The 17,950-nt window shown below is 41.4% G+C and overlaps 1 protein-coding gene across 3 annotated transcripts in view; it reads right to left on the bottom strand.

The window, feature by feature from the left end:
- olfm1b (olfactomedin 1b) overlaps positions 1–17,950 on the bottom strand; it is an 87,652-nt gene that overhangs the window by 18,920 nt on the left and 50,782 nt on the right. Inside the window, exons 1-3 of one of the 3 annotated variants that reach the window (XM_088070927.1) lie at positions 11,014–11,558; positions 2,200–2,349; positions 123–278 (exon numbers count right to left, since the gene is read on the bottom strand). In XM_088070927.1, coding sequence (XP_087927053.1) covers positions 123–278; positions 2,200–2,349; positions 11,014–11,079 — 372 coding nt within the window. In that variant the 5' untranslated portion in view covers positions 11,080–11,558. Of the gene's footprint in view, positions 1–122; positions 279–2,199; positions 2,350–3,663; positions 4,378–11,013; positions 11,559–17,950 lie in introns of those variants that run through there. The other 2 variants (XM_042509468.2, XM_088070926.1) reach the window with 2 other exon arrangements.

Genomic DNA, 17,950 nt, shown 5'->3' with positions numbered 1-17,950 from the left:
TCTGAAACATCTTCACAGTGGGAGCACACAAACACAGAATGGGCACAGCTGTGTGTGATGGGCTACAGAGCCGCTGTGACAGAATGGCGGTTGGGTCGATGGCTGGAATTCTGGGTGCGTACCTTGTATTGCTTGGCGATGTTCTGCTTATGGTTCTCCTCCACCTGCCTGAACTTGGTCTCCAGACCACGGAGCTGGACCTCCATCTTCTCCACATACTGCAGGTCCCTCTGGGTTCGCTGATCCAGGACCTGGATGGACTGGGTCATGTTCTGGACCTGAGGCGCCATATGGACACATCAGAGTGAGTCATGCAATAAATCCCTATTTATTACAGTCTAATTAGAGCGATGAGACTGGAAGGAATGCAACAGATTTTCAATATGTTGTTTTCGCTTGGCGTTCTTCGTGCAGTGACTCACGAGCTCTGACAACAGGCCAGCTAGTCAGGGGCCTAACACACATGGCGGAAGTGTAGAATACATACTGTTAAGACATTTGCTTTCTACAAAACTGTGGTGGAGAGACTCTATTAACTTGGCACATCTCCTATTTATTCTGAAGAGATCTATGATGTCTCCGTTAAATTGAGCGAATCGACTACTTTACGATATTTGGAGAGCAACTCCATATTTGAAAAAAAAAAGCTTAAAAGTTAAAACCTTTTTTTCATAAATGTGCTTAAACCTCAGTTGGCCGTTTTAATTTTGGCATCTTTGGGCAAAAATCCCATAATAATCTTTGAGCATATTGTAACTGAAGTAGTCTAAGAGAACACAGACCTCTACTTGGCTCTGTTTTCACGCTTCAGACTGTCACGTTATCCTGACAGTAGTAGATGAGGCAGATAATATGTGAAAAAAAAATCATACTCCTCTGCCTTCACCTATTGCTTCTAATGGTTTTTGCAAAAACATAAAAAACAACCAATCACAGCCAAGAAGTCACACTGAATGATGCATCCAGGCTCAATACACATATGAGGCTAACCCGTTTACACAAAAGGAGCATTTAAAGCAACTTTTTAAAAATATATATATATATATATATATATATATAATAATAAGTTAATTTTTTATAACTGTCACTTTATCCTGACAGTAGTACATGAGGCAGATAATCTGTAAAAATAATCATGCTCCCTTGCCTCCTCCTAGCGCTTCTAATGGCATTTGCAAGAACCACGAAAACAACCAATCAGAGTCCAGGAGTCTCTAACACAGCTGTCAATCATGTCAACCATTGTTTGTGAACGGCAGTCAAACTGTCAAATTAGGAGCGCTGATCATATATTAATCAAAATTCTGTTAATGCATGGCCTATTTCATGTTGTAGATGTTTTTGGAGGCATATTTTAGTGTACTGTTTAGATGTAAAAAGAGGAAGCTAGAGACCTGGCTATCAAGTTAAAAAAAACCCAAGCACCTGGAAACATTTGAGGTGAGGGACAGGCAACACAGTAAAATAATCTTGATTCATATCAGTGTATTGTTTAACTGTGCAAAGCATCCGCTTTTTGGGCGGAGCAACTTTCTCAATTTACAGCTAAACAGTACACTAAAATATGTTTCTGAAGCAAGAAATGGGCAACTCATTATCAGAATTTTTATATTTTATCAGCACTGGCTAGTTTGAGAGTTTGATCGTCCACAAGCAGTGGCAGTAAATGACAGCTGCGTCACAGACTCCTCGGCTCTGATTGGTGGATTTTTTATTCTCGCAAATGCCATTAGGAGCACAAGGAAGGCAGATTATTTTCACAGATTATCTGCCTCATGTACTATTGTCAGGACATGGTGAAAAAAATAACTTTTCTGTCATATTTGCTACAAAAGTTACCTACTGCAGCTTTAGATGTTCCAGTTGTGTAAATAGGGTAGCGTCATCTTTCTGGTGTGTGTATTGAGCCTGGTTGCATCATTCTTGTTGTGTCGGATGTGTGCAGCACAATAGAAATTCACAGAGAGTGAGTGTATAGCTGCCTCCCATGACGCCTGTTGGGTTTCCAGGGAGCTCATTAGGGCATGATTCCTATTCTTGTCCGACAGGCAGACCACAAACACAGGGTAAGCCTATATGAGAGTATGCGCTCACGCCTTTGAGTGTGAAGTACTGCAGGTGAAAAGACAGTCACTCTGGGTATTGTATGACTTTGATTGGAATGCTTTATGAGTTGCTAAGGAGTTAAGCAGTAATTACCTTCTCTAACAGCTGCCTCAGTTGTTTGGTGCGGGCATCCCGTGAACACATGGACTGCTGGGGCGCCACCACAGTGCAGACACACCTCCCCTCACTATCCTGGGCTGAACTGTACACCTGCCACGATTCCTCTGGGTTCGCTGGCAGCACCTTAGGAAAAAGAAGCAGATATATTGAGACGAATAAAGGAAGTTGAACGACGATGCTGGATGAGAGGGGAGCAGAAAAACAGAAAAAGGACACCACAAAAACCACATCCTTGTCTATGAAATTATAAAATTGCCGCTATTTGTCCATTAAGATTGCCTGTTTGATGCTTGGTCTGCATTGCATTTATCACAATCTAACCCACCAGGCTCCACCCGTTTTGCACCATCATAAATTATATTCTAAAGCCACACAAAGAAAAGATACAGCCAATCAAAGGAGCTCAAGCTACTCCCATTATTCAGTGGGCTGGCTGTGTGAAAGAATGTAAAGTGTGACGTCAAAAAGAGTTTTTTTTTTTCTCAGAGAGATAGTAACCTGCTGATCAGATGAGTATGTTACTTTGAAAAAGATATTCATCACTATATCAGCCATTAAAAAAAAGACTCAGTGGACACATCTGCTGATTGAGTCAATTAGTGAGAAGGAGAGACTTGACAGAGACCAAAAAGCTGCACTGCTCTCTACCAAAGGATGTGCTGACAAGACAAAGAAAATCACTATCGAGCACCTGCCTTGATATCTCAGCGTGGATCTACTCAGTCAGGACTCTTGCACCATCACTGACAAACATGATCAGATCAAATATCATGTAAAAATTCTTCTTGAAATCATGGAACAAACATTCAAGAAAACGGAGCAAATATCTGCTTCTCTGTTCACAATTTATTCATTTCTTTGCCTTCATCCATTGTTCTAAATTTCAGTGCAAAGCTTCCACTTGACAGAGCGCTCACATTATTATCCTGGCACAGAGACAGCTCCGAATCTGCCAGGAGCCTGACAGAGAAACAAAGAAACGCTCCGTCTTGACTCTGTAACAGTGCACAGGCTTTGAACGCCTCTCTCATTCACACAGACTGAGAAAGGAAGAATGAGGACTCCTGCTGTTTCAGATGGGCTGGAGAACATGAAAAAAAAAAGACTGCTTTGAAATTTGTCACGTCAAACGCCTAATTTTCCACCTTGGATCTCGTATTTCTATCAAGCAAGAAGAGAAAATAAAAGAACTTTCCACTTAGTGAAGGCATACCGACAGGGACAGCAGCCCAGTGGCAGCTGGAGCAGCATCAAACGCAGTGAGAAGAAATCTATGATGCTTCTCCAAGTCCTTTTTTACTTTTGCATGAGCCTTTGCAAGCGCGCAACTGAGGGGTTTTTTTATTTCTGAGCCAAAGCGCACAGATGTTGCGCATCTGTGAATTTAATTGCATTCATTCAGAAAATGCAGGAAATATACGAAACTTGCGCACTTACTCCTGTGCTCCGGTCTGGATACCCTCCCTGTGCCGCCGTGAGCTTGGTAGTATTGAGCCCCACCAGAGAGGGGAGGGTCTGCGACATCCAGTTGGTAATCATCGCCATGGTGCTGAGCACGACGCCGATCTTCAGCAAAGGCACCGACATCTTTGCGCGCTGCTTGGACTTCTGTTTTTATGATTTAAGCCGTCTTCATTCTACAGACTCCGGTGAGAAACAAGGCAGGCGAGTCATGGTGCCCAGTGCGGCTTGCTGTTTCACCCGGGACTCCGGCTCGGCTGGTCTTTTTTTGGACATCTCCAAGGAAGCACTGGCTGCGAACGAGTCGGACGCGGCAGAGACGACCTGAACGGGGTCGGGACGGTAGATGAGGATGCAACACTTGCTCCAGCGGTGGATAAAGATGGGGAAAACCCGCTGGAAACGTCCTCTGGATAGCTCCTCTGTCTACGTTGTCCCGCAAACTGCTGCCTCTCCGGTTCACCGTTACTATTTCGTGCACGCCCGACGGTCCGCCTCCTGCCTTGGTGCGCTCTGTGATTAAGTGCCACTGACTACACACACAGGCTGCTCCAAATGGATGAGAGGAGGAAGGAGGAGGTACTACGGATCTATCTATATCGCCAGACGCAATGATGTCAGCCAGGTTGGGGTCCGTTCATGGTAATATTTGGCGATTGCGCCTGATTCGCCCAAAGCTGCCCGACACTGACGGTCCCCGGGGGGAATGACAATGAGCAGTGCGGCTGAGGTCGGCCGACACTGATGCTGAGGGATTATTTATAGGGGACAGTGACATGTCTTTCTCCACTGCCCCGTAAAGACAAGAGGGCTCTCTGGCGCGCTCCGGATCACGCGTCTTGGTAATTCAAACTAAAAATTACTGCGATGTATGACTGCGCAGCCAAAATGTCAAAATACGCACGAAAGTGTTATGCAGAGTGTCGCATTTCAGTGACAGAGGGGTGTGAGGGCTCAGAGTATATTTTATTGATGGGATGCCTTGGACTCAAACACACGGTGAGCTTTTAATTTATGTGACTCTGGCGCCATCGTGTAGCTGATTTGGGTGTTGCCGGTATCTAAAGGGAAGTGCCACTAAAATGCAATGGAACAGCACAAAATATGCAATATATATATTTTCAATCTAAACAAAGGCTCTAATAATTAAAAATGGTTGATTTTCATTGACTTTACACATGTGAATGCAGGGACGATTCAAAGATTTAAAGACATGAGACTTAGCCCAGGGGGTCCAGGGGATCCTTCACCAGATTTTCTTTTAAAGATTTTAAAAAAAAAAGATATATTTTTAATGCAGCTAATTTACCCCTTAATGTTTTTCGCTTTCCAGATTAACCCCTTTAACAAATCGCCTTGATTTCTTTCAAAAACATAAGAATAAGGCAATGAGCAACATAAGAAGTGTCACAAAAATGAGAAAGGAAGTAGTAAAAGGTACAGGAAAATTACCTGAGAATTAGTAAAATTAACAAACAAACAAACAAATTAATACCAAAATAACAAAAAACAAACACAAGGAAATTACCTGGAAAATGCAAACGAATATTAGAATTATTGTGTTTATCATATCAAATATGTAATTATTATGAATATTATAAATATATTTTTCCCTATATTTTTTCATTTTTTTCCCCTAGACATTTTTCCCTATAGCTTTTTATAAATAATTTTATAAATCTGCTAATTACTTGCAATTTTTGGGACATTTTGTACAAAGTCATTAGTCAACTTTTTCCTGTGTTTTTTAAAGAAATTGCACCAAGTAGCTTAGAGGTTTAAATACTTGTGTGAGGCATCTGAAGACAGCACAATAAAAATGATGTCGTTGCAGGTTTCAAAGATTTATAATAAGAATAATATTATTATTTGTTCGTAATTAGTATTGAATACATAATAGCTATTATTAGGTCTATCCTTATTTTTGACTATTTAGATCGGGGCTATTCATGAGATATTTAGGGCTAAAGTCTCACACCCTGGCCTTATGACAGCACTGCACAAATGTCATGCTGATGCTCTGAGTGCACAGTTATTAGTCTCAAAATTTTGGATTCACTGGGGCAATTAAAAGGTGAATTTCGTTTAGAATCTCTCAGAAATGACAAATTATTCATTGCCAGAAGTCATCAACAGGCCCAAAGACTAATGCTCCTGACAGTGGCCTAAATTGCAGCACTGCACGACACACAACTGGTCGATTTTCATCGACTTTACGTCATATAAATGCAGGGGTGTTTCTAGGATTTGAGGACATCGGGGGCTTAGCCCAGGGGGTCGAGAGGGATGCTTCCCAGGGATTTTTTGACACACAATCTCTATTTTAATCCTATTTTATGCAGTCTGGCACCTTAATACCCTTAAAAACATTGTTTTTCTTTCCAGATTAATTATGAATTGTGACGAGAGCAATATTAGTAGTTGTTAGTAATTGATATTGAGTACAATACTTTAAAAATGCTATAATTAAACATCTACTGACTAGTGTTGGAAAAGTAGTTAAACGTATGTATTTATTAACAGTGATAGAATGTAACTAAATACATTTATAAGTAGTGGGTATCACCAGAGGCCCCATGATGTGATATTATCACAATACCAAAGTCACTTAATTTAGTGTCTGTTTTTTCCTATAAGATAAAGTTTTTTTAGTCTGTTCATCTCACTTCAGTCATTTGAAATGAAAACATTGAAAAAGCAACTGATTTATCTAGTAGGCTACCAAAAGTTTCATTTGTATTTACAGTATTAATAATTTATATAATAACAATATCAATACTTGGCGGCCATGTATCGATACAATATTGCCACGCAAAATATTGCAATACTTTGCTCTATTTACCCCCACCGGTAATATTTATTCAAGCATAAGGGAATGACCGATTATTGGATCTGGGCTTTTTTATTATTAGGCCTATTCTTATTTTTGAAAACTATATATTTAGATGCAAGGCTCTTCATAAAATATTCAAGGCTGAAGCCTCGGACGACCGGACCTAAAGACGCCACTGCACAAATGTCATGTTGATGCACTGAATGCACGATTAGTAGTCTCAAAACTTTGGGTGCACTGAGGCAATTAAAGAGGGAAATTTGTTTAGAATCTCTCAGAAATAACAAATTATTCATTTCCAAAAGTCATCAACAGGGTGAAAAGCTAATGCTCCAGACGATGGCCTAAATTGCAGCACTGCATGATACATGAGGACCCCAGATCACCATGAGTGGCTCTGTGGCCACGGCTATTTCTGTCAGCTCCATAATGCATTTTTCTGGTAAACTGAGAGACGCAGGCAAAGTTTGCACTCACTGCACCTCCATATCTCTCCCCTCGCTCTCTCATGCCTTTCTTATCTCTCCCACTTCTTTATGACCTTTGAGGTGAGAGCCCACAGTACTGATGGCTCCACAGATTACTGTGAAGTATTGGCAGGGGTCAGCTCACCGCTGTGCGCTGCTGTCCAGGGTCCATTCTGCTCTTGTGTAATATAGTGCGGTTCAGCGCGGCGCAGTGGCCTCTAACAAACCCGTGCAGCTGGTTTTCTACGCTTCACAAGTGTGGATGCAACTGGGGTTTCAACAGACACGAAACACTTAAAAACTTGAGGTTGCACCTCTAGTATAAAGTCAGATTTTAACACAGCAGCACCAGCAGGAGCACCAGACTGATAAAAGACACGAGAGTCAATGTCAAGGAATAAATCTTCAGTGATTTATAGAGACATTCGTCAGTTTAAGCCTTTGAAACCTGAGCAAATTGGTGAGATTTCTTTCAAAAACATGGAGAGGCGGCAACGAGCAACTTAAGAAGACATGGACCAAAAATGAACAAAAAAATGGTAAAAAAAAAAAAAAAAAAGTTACAAGAAAATCTCCTGAAAGTAAAAATAAACAAACAAAAAACGTAAATGCCCTAAAACAGTGCTAATATGTATTTTTTTCTTGACATTTTTTCCTTTTTTTATATAATTTTCTAATTCTTCCCTTTTTTTTAACACTTATTTTTTGGTATTTGTCTCGTCACATTTTACCAGTTTCTTGTAATCTGTGGGCTATTTCATGCCATGTTGACCATTGGCCTTTTTTCCCCAAAACCAATCTGCTCAAAGGGTAAAACCACTCGTTAGACTTGCATTACAACGCTCCTTATTGAAGGATTGATTTTTAATTCTTAATACAAGATCTCAAATGTGCAGACACAATAAAAGCATGCACAAAGAGTGCTTATGCAGTCACATAAAATACATAACTAAGTGTGGAAGAGAGGTTTTAATCAAATTATATGGTAACCTTGGGAGAATGTAGCTTTTACAATATAGGACATAAATTATGATTTCCGGTGTGAAAGGAGTAGATGTGCCTGGAAGGACAAATAAGGAGGCACATCTGATAATATAATGCAATATAACCTTCATAAAAGTAGTACTTTTGCCGGGGCTATTGTACCATATTGCATTCAAGTGAACAGGTGTTTGGATTGTATATATACAGTAGGTTAACCACATTGACACACTCAGTCTCCACTGTAATAAATGCTCATAAAGTAGCGAAAAATCACATTTCCAGCCTGTGAGTGAACTACAAAATGCACCGTATCTCCACCTACTCCTCTTCTGCTCGCTTTCTCTCCCTCTCTTTCTCTCTCCCCGCTTGCCTCGCCGCTCCACCAGCCATACTGAATAATAAATAGCTCCAACCCTGGCTGCCAATCACACCACGCGTATTGCAATTCAGCTCAACTCCGTCTCAGTTTCTCACATAAAACCGGATTGATTCTTTTGGTTTCATACTTTCAAAAAACCAACAACTAAATTGTTTCAGAAATGTTCCCTCGCTGCAGCCCTTGTAGTATCAGCTTAAGATGCGGACGTGCTGGCAGAGATTTAATTGTGGGTTGTTTTTTTTTTCAAATTGTGCATAAGCCGTTAACATGTACAGGTGTTTTACAGTAATCCCTTTGCACGGGGCTTGTTTGTAGGATGTGGGTTGCATGGTGTCAAAGGGGCGGCTATAGCGGTGCCATCTGTGTTGTCAGGTGTCTGTGAGATGCTGGAGGATGTGGGCCCGGAGCCATGGGGGAGCCACTAGGTGAGGAACAGATGCCGCTCTGGCTGCTTGCTATTCTTCTCCGTGTGAGCGCCGAGCAGTCGCCAAATCCTTCAGGCGAGGGGATAGAGGTGAATAAACGTGGGCGGAATTAAAGAGGAGCTACTAATCAAGCGCTTTCTCACTCCCTCGGCCAGATGTTAAGAAAAGAAGCCGCAGCTGCTGCCCCCATGCCGTCTCAAAGTGTGTGAGACTTCTGAAGTAAGGTGGTTAATGTGGTCATTAAGAGAAAGTCATTGTGCAGCATCAAAGGTCGAGGCCTTGCCCAGATTGCTATTTTTTCCTCCTGAGTGATCTTTCTTTCTCTGGATACACCTCTAACATTTTTTTTTATATCTTCAAACCGAAGATGAGAAAAAGAGATGAGAGGCCAGGGCCTTCCCACGGTGAAATGTAGGTTTCTATAGCAGAGGCTGTGTAAATACAGCCTGTCAGTGTTCTCCTGGAGCAGACAGGCGAGGCTGTGCACTTCTATCGACTTACCTTCAAGCAGATGACACACACTCTCAGGCCATCAGAGAAACACTGTCACTGTAACGCAGGCGCCCTGACCCGCACCCCAAACTGTCATCAAACCTAAAGTGAAACACGCTCTCTTTTTTCCCGCTCCTCTCTGACTGATGGCTTCCATCAATCAGTGCAAAACAGCACCCATTGTTCCAGTGTGTCAGCATTTTTAGTGCACACCCCGCCTTGCACTCTATGTCCAGTTACAGGCAAAAAAACAAAAAAAAAACCGCAATAACTGTGTGTAATTCCACACAAATGTTGAATAAAAAATGTCCCAGCACACAGCAGGCTGACATTTCTCATAAATTCTGCTGAAATCAATTGCTGGCATATTTGTGTCAACATCAATATTGCTCTGCCACATTAGTTATTAGGACCAGCAGGGCTTCCAACACATTGTATTGAGTTTGTCACTTGGAGTGGTACACATACACAGGGAGTCATATACTGATAAAAGGGATGCACGATATTGTTTTTTGTTTTTTTTTTTTGCCAATATGCCGATATATAACTAGCCATTTGGCCGGTAACCAATACTGATAGATGAATACACTTCGTCTCTCACCTTATTCTGGTGATCAAGTCTTCTCTGCTGTGGCATTATTATATTATGCATACTCTTATTGTCATGGCCCACCAGCAGATGGAGACATGAAATACAATACTTTTTAATGTAATATTAATTCATTGTGCAAAAAATAAGACACAGACTTCAACTTTGTTTTTTTTGTACAAGTTCACTTTGCTGATATAAAAAAAAACAGTTGTGATATCTGCAGAAATCAGCATGTTGGCCAATTCCAATATTTCACTTTAAAGCCGATATCTGCTGATGCTGATGACGTGCCGATATTATCGTACATCCCTGATTGATATCTTTTTTTTTTTCTTTTTTTTTAAACTCTCCAATTGCCAATTCACACAAAAGTGAGGAACTTTCCAAAACATTCAAATCATCAAATTCTCCAATCCGGCAGCAGCAAGGGCCTGGTGATAAATAACTCCCCTCCCTCACTCGCCTGTGACAATTTACAAAGGCAACACTTTAATGCAACAGTAACTATTATATGTATTGCTACAAATGGTCTTTTCAGCTAGCGAGAAGTCATTACTAATCCCACTAAAGGATCGCACAGATGCATTTTATTGACCTGTAAATTTGTTTACAACTGCTGAGCTAGGGTTGTTGGGACTAAATGTGCCCCCCTCCTCCTCCTCCTCCTCCTCCTCTTCCTCCTCACAAGTCACATTGTGGTTATTGAGCATGCTCAAAACACCTTCTTTGAGACACTGCATTTGATTGTGGAGCTCTGATTTAAGAGCCCATCATTCAACAATGGCCTTTTTAAAGGAAAGCAACACAGGAAAAAAAAAAAAGAAAAGAAAAACCCTGCAGTTGCTTAATCTGACCATTTGCTAATGAGGGAATTGGCACATCATGCAATCATTTCTGCTATTTTCTTGTCATCCCCGGCGGTGGGGATCCTGAGCTGTGCTGGATCTATCCGTCAAGCACAATGTATTCACATCATGTAATCCCACCCGTTAATCTGTTTAAACGGGGGGTAGAGGGCTAATTCACGGGGGCTCTTTATGCGAGGTGAACGCGTAATCTCTCCATGGATGCGAAGCCAATTAACCGTTTTTAGCTTTTTTTTTTTTTTTTTTTTTTACACATACAGGAGGTGGAAAATGGCGTTAAAGACCTACTTGGGTGAGTTCTGTGCCCATGAAGATGAGGAGAATCAGAGTCAGGAGCTTGCTCGCAGGCTGCATCTCTCGCCTCCGGTGTGTGTGGACCAGCGGTCTCACATGCAGATCGAGTCCCTTTGCGTCCCCCCGCACAGCAGTCCTCTCCTCCCCGGCTCTCGTCGCAAGTCTCTCTCTCTCTCTCTCTTTTTCTTTATGGTTATTATTATTATTTTTTATCCTCCTCAGCGACCCAGTAGCAGAAAGATGCGCTTCACGGAATCGTCTCTGTGCATATTCATATCATATCGGGAGCCTATCTTCGCTTTGCTCGTCTCTCTCCCCCTCCTCCGGTCTTCTTCTTCTTCTTCGTGGCCGCACTTATTTATCGCTGCGACGGACTGTGCTAAACATCGGGCTGAAGACGCGCAAACAACTGTCGTATACACGCGCACGGCTATAAAGCTTCACTCTGATATTGCCAAAAGTTTACCTCCCCGCCTCGAGCTGCCGTATAAGCTCTCGATGAAAAAAAAAAATGAGAGTGACGGCGCTGTACATGGTGCTGAAAACGGAAGTAGCATCGCCAAGAGAGGGAGATTTAAATTGGCAGGCGGACAGCAGGGAGAAAGGCTTTCCAAGAGGATTTGTTGGTAGTTAGTCCAACATAAAAAAAAGTTTCCTTATCAACATTTAATTTACTTGGATTTGACTTTTATTTATGATAAGCCATTCAACAAATTAATGTAATCATTAAAGGCTGATTTATGGTCTTGGCTGCAAAAGAATGCAAACTCAAGTATAGTAAATCTTGAATGGCTCATGCGTGTAGGCCTATGTAAAAAAAAAAAAAAAAATTAATTAAAAAAAACTTTCACAGCTTAGTTTTTCTTGGAGTATTTTAGGGGTATACACTGAAAAAGGAAATAAAAAGCATGCATCTGATTTAAAAAAAAAAAAAAAAATCATATTTGCAGTAGTTACAATCCCGTAAAAGACATACGGGGGGCTCAGGGGTAAATCCTTTAATCAGAACGTTAGCAGTTCAATCCCCAGCTCCTCCAGGCAATATGCCGAAGTATCCTCGGGCAAGATATTAAAACCCAAATTGCTCCTGATGCTGCACCATCAGAATGTGAGTGCGCTGAGTGGTTACTGAGCAGCAGGTGGCACCTTGTACGGTAACTTTGGCTACCTGTGTGTGGATGTGTGTGAATGGGTGACTGTGACATGTAGTGTTAAAGAGCTCTGAGTGGTCAAAAGACTTGAAAAGCGCTATACAGATGCAGTCCATTTACTATATTTCAGGGTCCAATGCTGTTATTTTTCGGGCTTGTACAGCAGGCCACCAATGTTATCCTACATTGATATTTGGGGGAATTTAGGTTGTGACATAGGTTAAGCAAACGTTGATGCCAGGACGTCTATGAAACAAACCAGGATCACTAGAAGGAACAGGGGTGAAGACAGGAGTGAAAAACGGGAGCAAACGCAGGGAGGATGATCGGGCAGGATAACAGCAGGAGTGAACAGATGAACTGACCAACAACAAAGGGGAGCACACAGGTGTAGGGAACTAATCAAGACAAGGACACACTGCTGGGATAAGTGGACACAGTGAACAGCTGGGAAACACAGGGAGTGGCTAACAAATGAAGGTGTGGCTGGAAACACAAGGGCGGAGCTAACGAGACTAAAGCAGAACGGGTGTGCTACCAGACATGACACATGAGGAGTGAAACTTCAAAAAAAAAAAAACAACAGGAAACAGAACATGGAAAGTGAAAAGAACCAACAACCAGAAAACACCAAAACAAATTCCACAGTCTAACTCAAATCACGACAGTCCGATGCCAGCGTAAATTTGACTTATAACTGAGGACGGATGATGCTGATATTTTGTTGGTTTTAACTTGTGTTAAAAGTTCCAACGAAACATTTTTTTTTCTTATCTGTAGTGCTATTTGTCAGTCTCACAGTGTTGGAGATATTGGTCATACAGATGTCTCCCTTCTCTCCAATATAATGAAACTAGATGGCACTTGGCTCCAAGTACAAAAAAGAAAATGCATTTGAAAAACTGCAATGTCTCCTTCCAGAAATCATGACACTTGGTGCTAGGATGGATGGTCCAGAGGAATGGGGGAGGGGTACTATGCTGTGCTGTGATTAGTTATCATGTCATCAGCTGTCCATATTTATGCGAGACAATGAAAAGCGTTGACTTTCACCAGAGCCAAAAAACTTTTCTACAATCACTGCAGTTTAATATATGGCAAAACATCACGTTATATAAATTCTTGATACATGTTTTGTATGTAAAGCTCTAGAGACCCAGGGCCAGCAGAGCATGTTGGACGCTCCATATCTATGGCCGTGTGGACACTAGAGGACAGCTGACAGCAGGCACTCTGCCATGGGCACGGACCCTGCAGACGTCCCGCCCTCTCTCTGGTTCTCCAGCATTCTCCGGGGCCCCTGGCTTGACTCTCAGCCGCCTGGCTCCATCCCACGGCCCCTAAGCTGCCTTCAGTGAGCCCCACTGGCCCAGGCTGTGCTCTGCTCCTCTGCCAGAAAACCAGAGGGCGGGAGTTTGGCGAGGTCTGTGCCCATCTCCCAGGGCCCTCTGTCAGCTTTCTTCCAATGTCCACATACCCTTGGATGTGGAGCTTTGGACTTTGTCATCTTTTTCAAGGATTCCACGTCTCTACTCTCTGAACTTTTGTTTGCTATGATTGAACAACAACGTTTTGCAGCCTAGCCAATCTGGACCAACCATTCATAAATCAGTCATGACCCCGTTACTCAAAATAATCCACAGACCTTGTTGTGAGCAGTTTCATATAGGAATTATTTTCTTTCTACCAAACTACACCTGCAAACTGTATCCGCATGCATATACCCATATTCAAGAGGCTTGTATTTGTGACAGTGCAAGATGTAAACATTAACTGCATCCCTCTCCTATGTGTGATGGATTGTACTGTCCCTTTAAAGTACCAAAAGTATTGGTTTATAGAATGGCTTTTGTATTATTATGTTATTGGATGTAATGCCTTTTATATAATTTGATTATTTCCATTGATGCATTATTATGTGAGTATTTTATGGTTTTATCAGGTTTAGTGAATACAGTGTATAACACTGCATCATATCTAACTATCAAATATTCATATTCAAAGCAAGAAGTAGCTATATCTGCCAAATAAATGTAACAGAGTGAAAAGTATTACCATCTGAAGTATAGAGAAGTACTGTAGTATACTAAAATGTTTCCATTCCTAAAAAACAAGTACTAGAATTAGGTCCAGGGTAGAGTTGTCAAAATTATTATTTTAATTATTTTGCCTAAATAAACCACTTCAGGATTGTGTTGGCTTGCAGAGTTTGACTGACACCTCCCTGATCCCCGTCAACCTTGTTGCACCTGTAAAGATGGGGAAAACTGCATCTTTATCCCTATTATTGGAGTCCAGCAACCTCAAATATTTCCAATTACAGCTCATCAACTTTGGCAAAAGTCTCATTAGCCAGAAGAAGCGAAAAGCACCCAATCGGGATGTAATTAACTCATTAAATGTCCGTTATCTGTGGTTATAGGTCTCAAAGATATGGGTCTGTATAGGCCTGCTTCATCAACTGGTAGGTTCAGAAAGCTATTATCAGCCCATTCAGTGACAAAAGTCTAATTAGCCAGAGGACAAAAGAAGCACCCCATCGGGACGTAATCAACCCATTAAATGTTGATTGTGGTTATAAGGAAAGATATGGTTTGGCAGGGGTCTGCTATAACCTACTGGTAGATTCAAAGGGCCGTTATCAGCCCATTTAATGACAAATGTCACATTAGCCAGAAGACAGGAAAAGCACGCAATTGGGATGTCATCATCCCATTAAATGACAATTACCCTGTTTATAAACCTCAAAGATATGGCTTGGCAGGGGGCTGCTACACCTACTGGTAGGTTCAGAGGGCCGTTATCAGCCCATCAATTGGCGTTACATAGGTTTCAGTCTCCTTAGGTTTGGGCACAAAAACAACTTGGTTGGGTTAAGAAAAACAGAATGGTTGGAAATAAATATTAGTTTCAAATAGGATTCGAACCCCAGTCTTCTGGGTGAAAATTTCTGTTCATTTTTTTTTAAAAATCACTTAATGTTAATTTCTGGTCTACCCAGATCTATTCTGGGAGTGTGTGTCAGGTTATCAGGATACTACTTTGATACTCAGGCACTCTGTGAGGGCAGTCATTGTGAGTGTCAACAATAGGCTCTTAATTGGGTGGTCGTGTGGGTCTGTAGCCGCTCTGCTCCCTGCCTGCCTGTGGCTGTCTGAACCACATTATACGCTGTTAGCTCAGTGGCCTGCAGAAAGACTCTCAGCCGAAATGAATTCTCTTTTAGAGGCTCTAAGACGCATAAATCACCTCAGTAATGGAACCAGTGCAAGTTCATATCTGTATTCTCTAATGTGGACTCCCATTTGTCTGTTAACAGATTTTTGGCTGGTCTGTGCACCTGAACGGAGCAATGCAAGGTCAGGCGGAGAAGAGGTTTAAAGCTCTAACGGTGGGATAATGGTTTTCAGGATAGTGAGTTAAAGTGCTCGGCACCTGCTTCTTCCTGCCTCTGATTACGTTTGCAACTCCCATGATGTTTTCCATCAGACGTGTGCATGCACGCGCAAATGTGTGCTGGCGTGCCATACCAGCAGTTTCAGCTCGCTCAATGAGGATTTGATTACGGGGCAGGGGAATAAGATCTGCGAGTAATAAAAGTGGTATGCTCCCGATATAAAGAGGAACATTTGTTTGTCGGCAGGAGCCCGTCCCTGCGTGGTGGTACTCAGCCCACACACTGGACAGCAGGAGACACCTCTCACTGGCACTTTGGCCAATATTAAAGTTTGTCTCTGAAGCACTGAGCCACAGTGGATCCCACCGCTGAGCACAGCAGACCCTTTGATCATGCCTGATGAGATATTCGGTTATTAAAAGTTGAAAAGAAGAACAGCATTTGTTTGTCTTTGGATGTTTACTGAGTGTGAGAGAAGACACTACAGTTTGATTAATTATAGCAGATCCTGGCATATTTTTACCTTTTGCAAAAAATAAGAATCCAATTACAATGACAGGTTTGATTATATGCACATGCTTGTTAGTGTGAAACGAGGACAGGATAATGTGTCTCCTCACTTCCTAAGATGATAACAGCAGACTTGCGATGAGGACAGTGGTGAATGAGTGATGAATGTTAAACAATCAGCTGAAATGGGAGATGATGGAGCACCAATATGATTTGGAAGAAATCTATGAAAAAGGCGGTTCAAACAGAACAAAAACAGAGCGGGGAGGTTGATTTAATGTTGCCACGCGTATGGATATTTCTCCTCAAGATTTATTTCCCACCCGTTGCGCTCGAAATGCAAATTGCCGGATTGTCTTGTTTGCATGCAGATATATGTAAAATGTCTTCATTGCAAGTGCATCGGAGGGGGAAGTCACTCTGAGTGAAATGCATGTGATGCATAAACGCTCTGTGAAGTTGCATTGAATTTGTGAGGTGACTGTGGTGATTGTAACACCCCCCCCCCCGCCCCCCCTCCTCCTTTACACACATTCACACTCACACTTTTCTCTCTTTGCTCCTTTTTGCACATGCAGAATTAGGTAAAAACTGATTTTTTGGGCACATGCATTGTAGGTTTTATTTATTTTTTGGTGCTTTTTTGTCAGTGCATAACAGAAAAGGAGATGCATGTTTTAAAAAGACACAATAAACAATAAGGTCTTTTGAGAAGAACAGTTCTTTCTTCATTTAATAGTACTACACTGAACATTGACAGTTAAAAAATGTGAAAATTATTTTATGTAATTGCAAATTTGTTTGAATTTGGGGATTTTTTTCAAATATATTTGACAAATTTTCATGTACTATTCTTTACTCAGGTTTCAATGGGTTAAGGTGTAATTAAAAATATAGTTTGTACCGAATAAAAAATTTAACTTGAGAAAAGTTAATGAAGTTGCCTGTAAAGAAATTAGCCTGTTTATAATAAATTACTTTATTCTAAAGTAGAAAAATACTTGGATGTCCATGTAAATATCAGATTTTTTTTCCAAAATGAAAAAATTAAGATGTAACAAAGAAAAGATAAAAGGTATATGATCTTTATAATAAATAAACTTTTTACTTAGTGTGAATATACATTTTTGTCTTTAGCCAAAGAAATATATATTGTCTCATATTAAATCAAAATTTCAGGTTTCAACCAAATCGTAACTATTATAAGAAAATTTAGCTGTAACAAAAATATGTTTTTCAGTTAGTCCAAAGTATTTTTTGTCAGTGTAGTTATCCAAGTTTCAGAGAAAAATGGATTACGCTTCCAAAATGTGTTGAGAGAGGCCCAGTTCTTTCACCAGTTGAGTTATTTTTCTTCTTTCCAGTTAGTCAAATGTGCGTGCATGTGTGTGTGAAAGAGAGGGGAACGAGAGAAAGTGAGTTAAAGAGCTCCAGTTTAAATTTAGGTCCCAATAGAATGTGTGTCTTTCCTCTCAGGCACGCTGCCATTACTTCCCCCTTTCATCACTTTCTCCCCCTCTGCTCCTCTCTGCAGGGTTGATGCTACAGATAGTGATCAAAGATATGTTTCACACATCTTTTGTAGGCAGTAAAGCTCCGTTCATTTTGCTCTGCCGCAGACCAGGTCCATGCGGGCCCAAGACCTTGATCAGTTCGGCGCTAACGGGGAGAGCTCCATAAAAATGTGAATTAACTGCCCCCTGTGAGTTGATCTTGAGTCGGTGTTAATGCTTTGTATAATCACTCCATCGGCATTCAGCCTTCAGACCTTGGGAGGATAAAAATGCCACAGTGCTGTACAGAGAACGAGAGAGAAAAGAGGAGAGGAGGAGGGAGGAGAAGAGAAAATGAAAAAGGAGTGTAGGAGAACTGA

The sequence above is a fragment of the Plectropomus leopardus genome, chromosome 20 (genome assembly GCF_026936395.1).
Source record: "Plectropomus leopardus strain MGB_pleo_1.0 chromosome 20, ASM2693639v1, whole genome shotgun sequence".
Taxonomy (NCBI): Eukaryota; Metazoa; Chordata; class Actinopteri; order Perciformes; family Serranidae; genus Plectropomus; species Plectropomus leopardus.
Note: the sequence above shows the minus strand (reverse complement) of the source record. Positions and strands in the feature narration are given on the sequence as shown.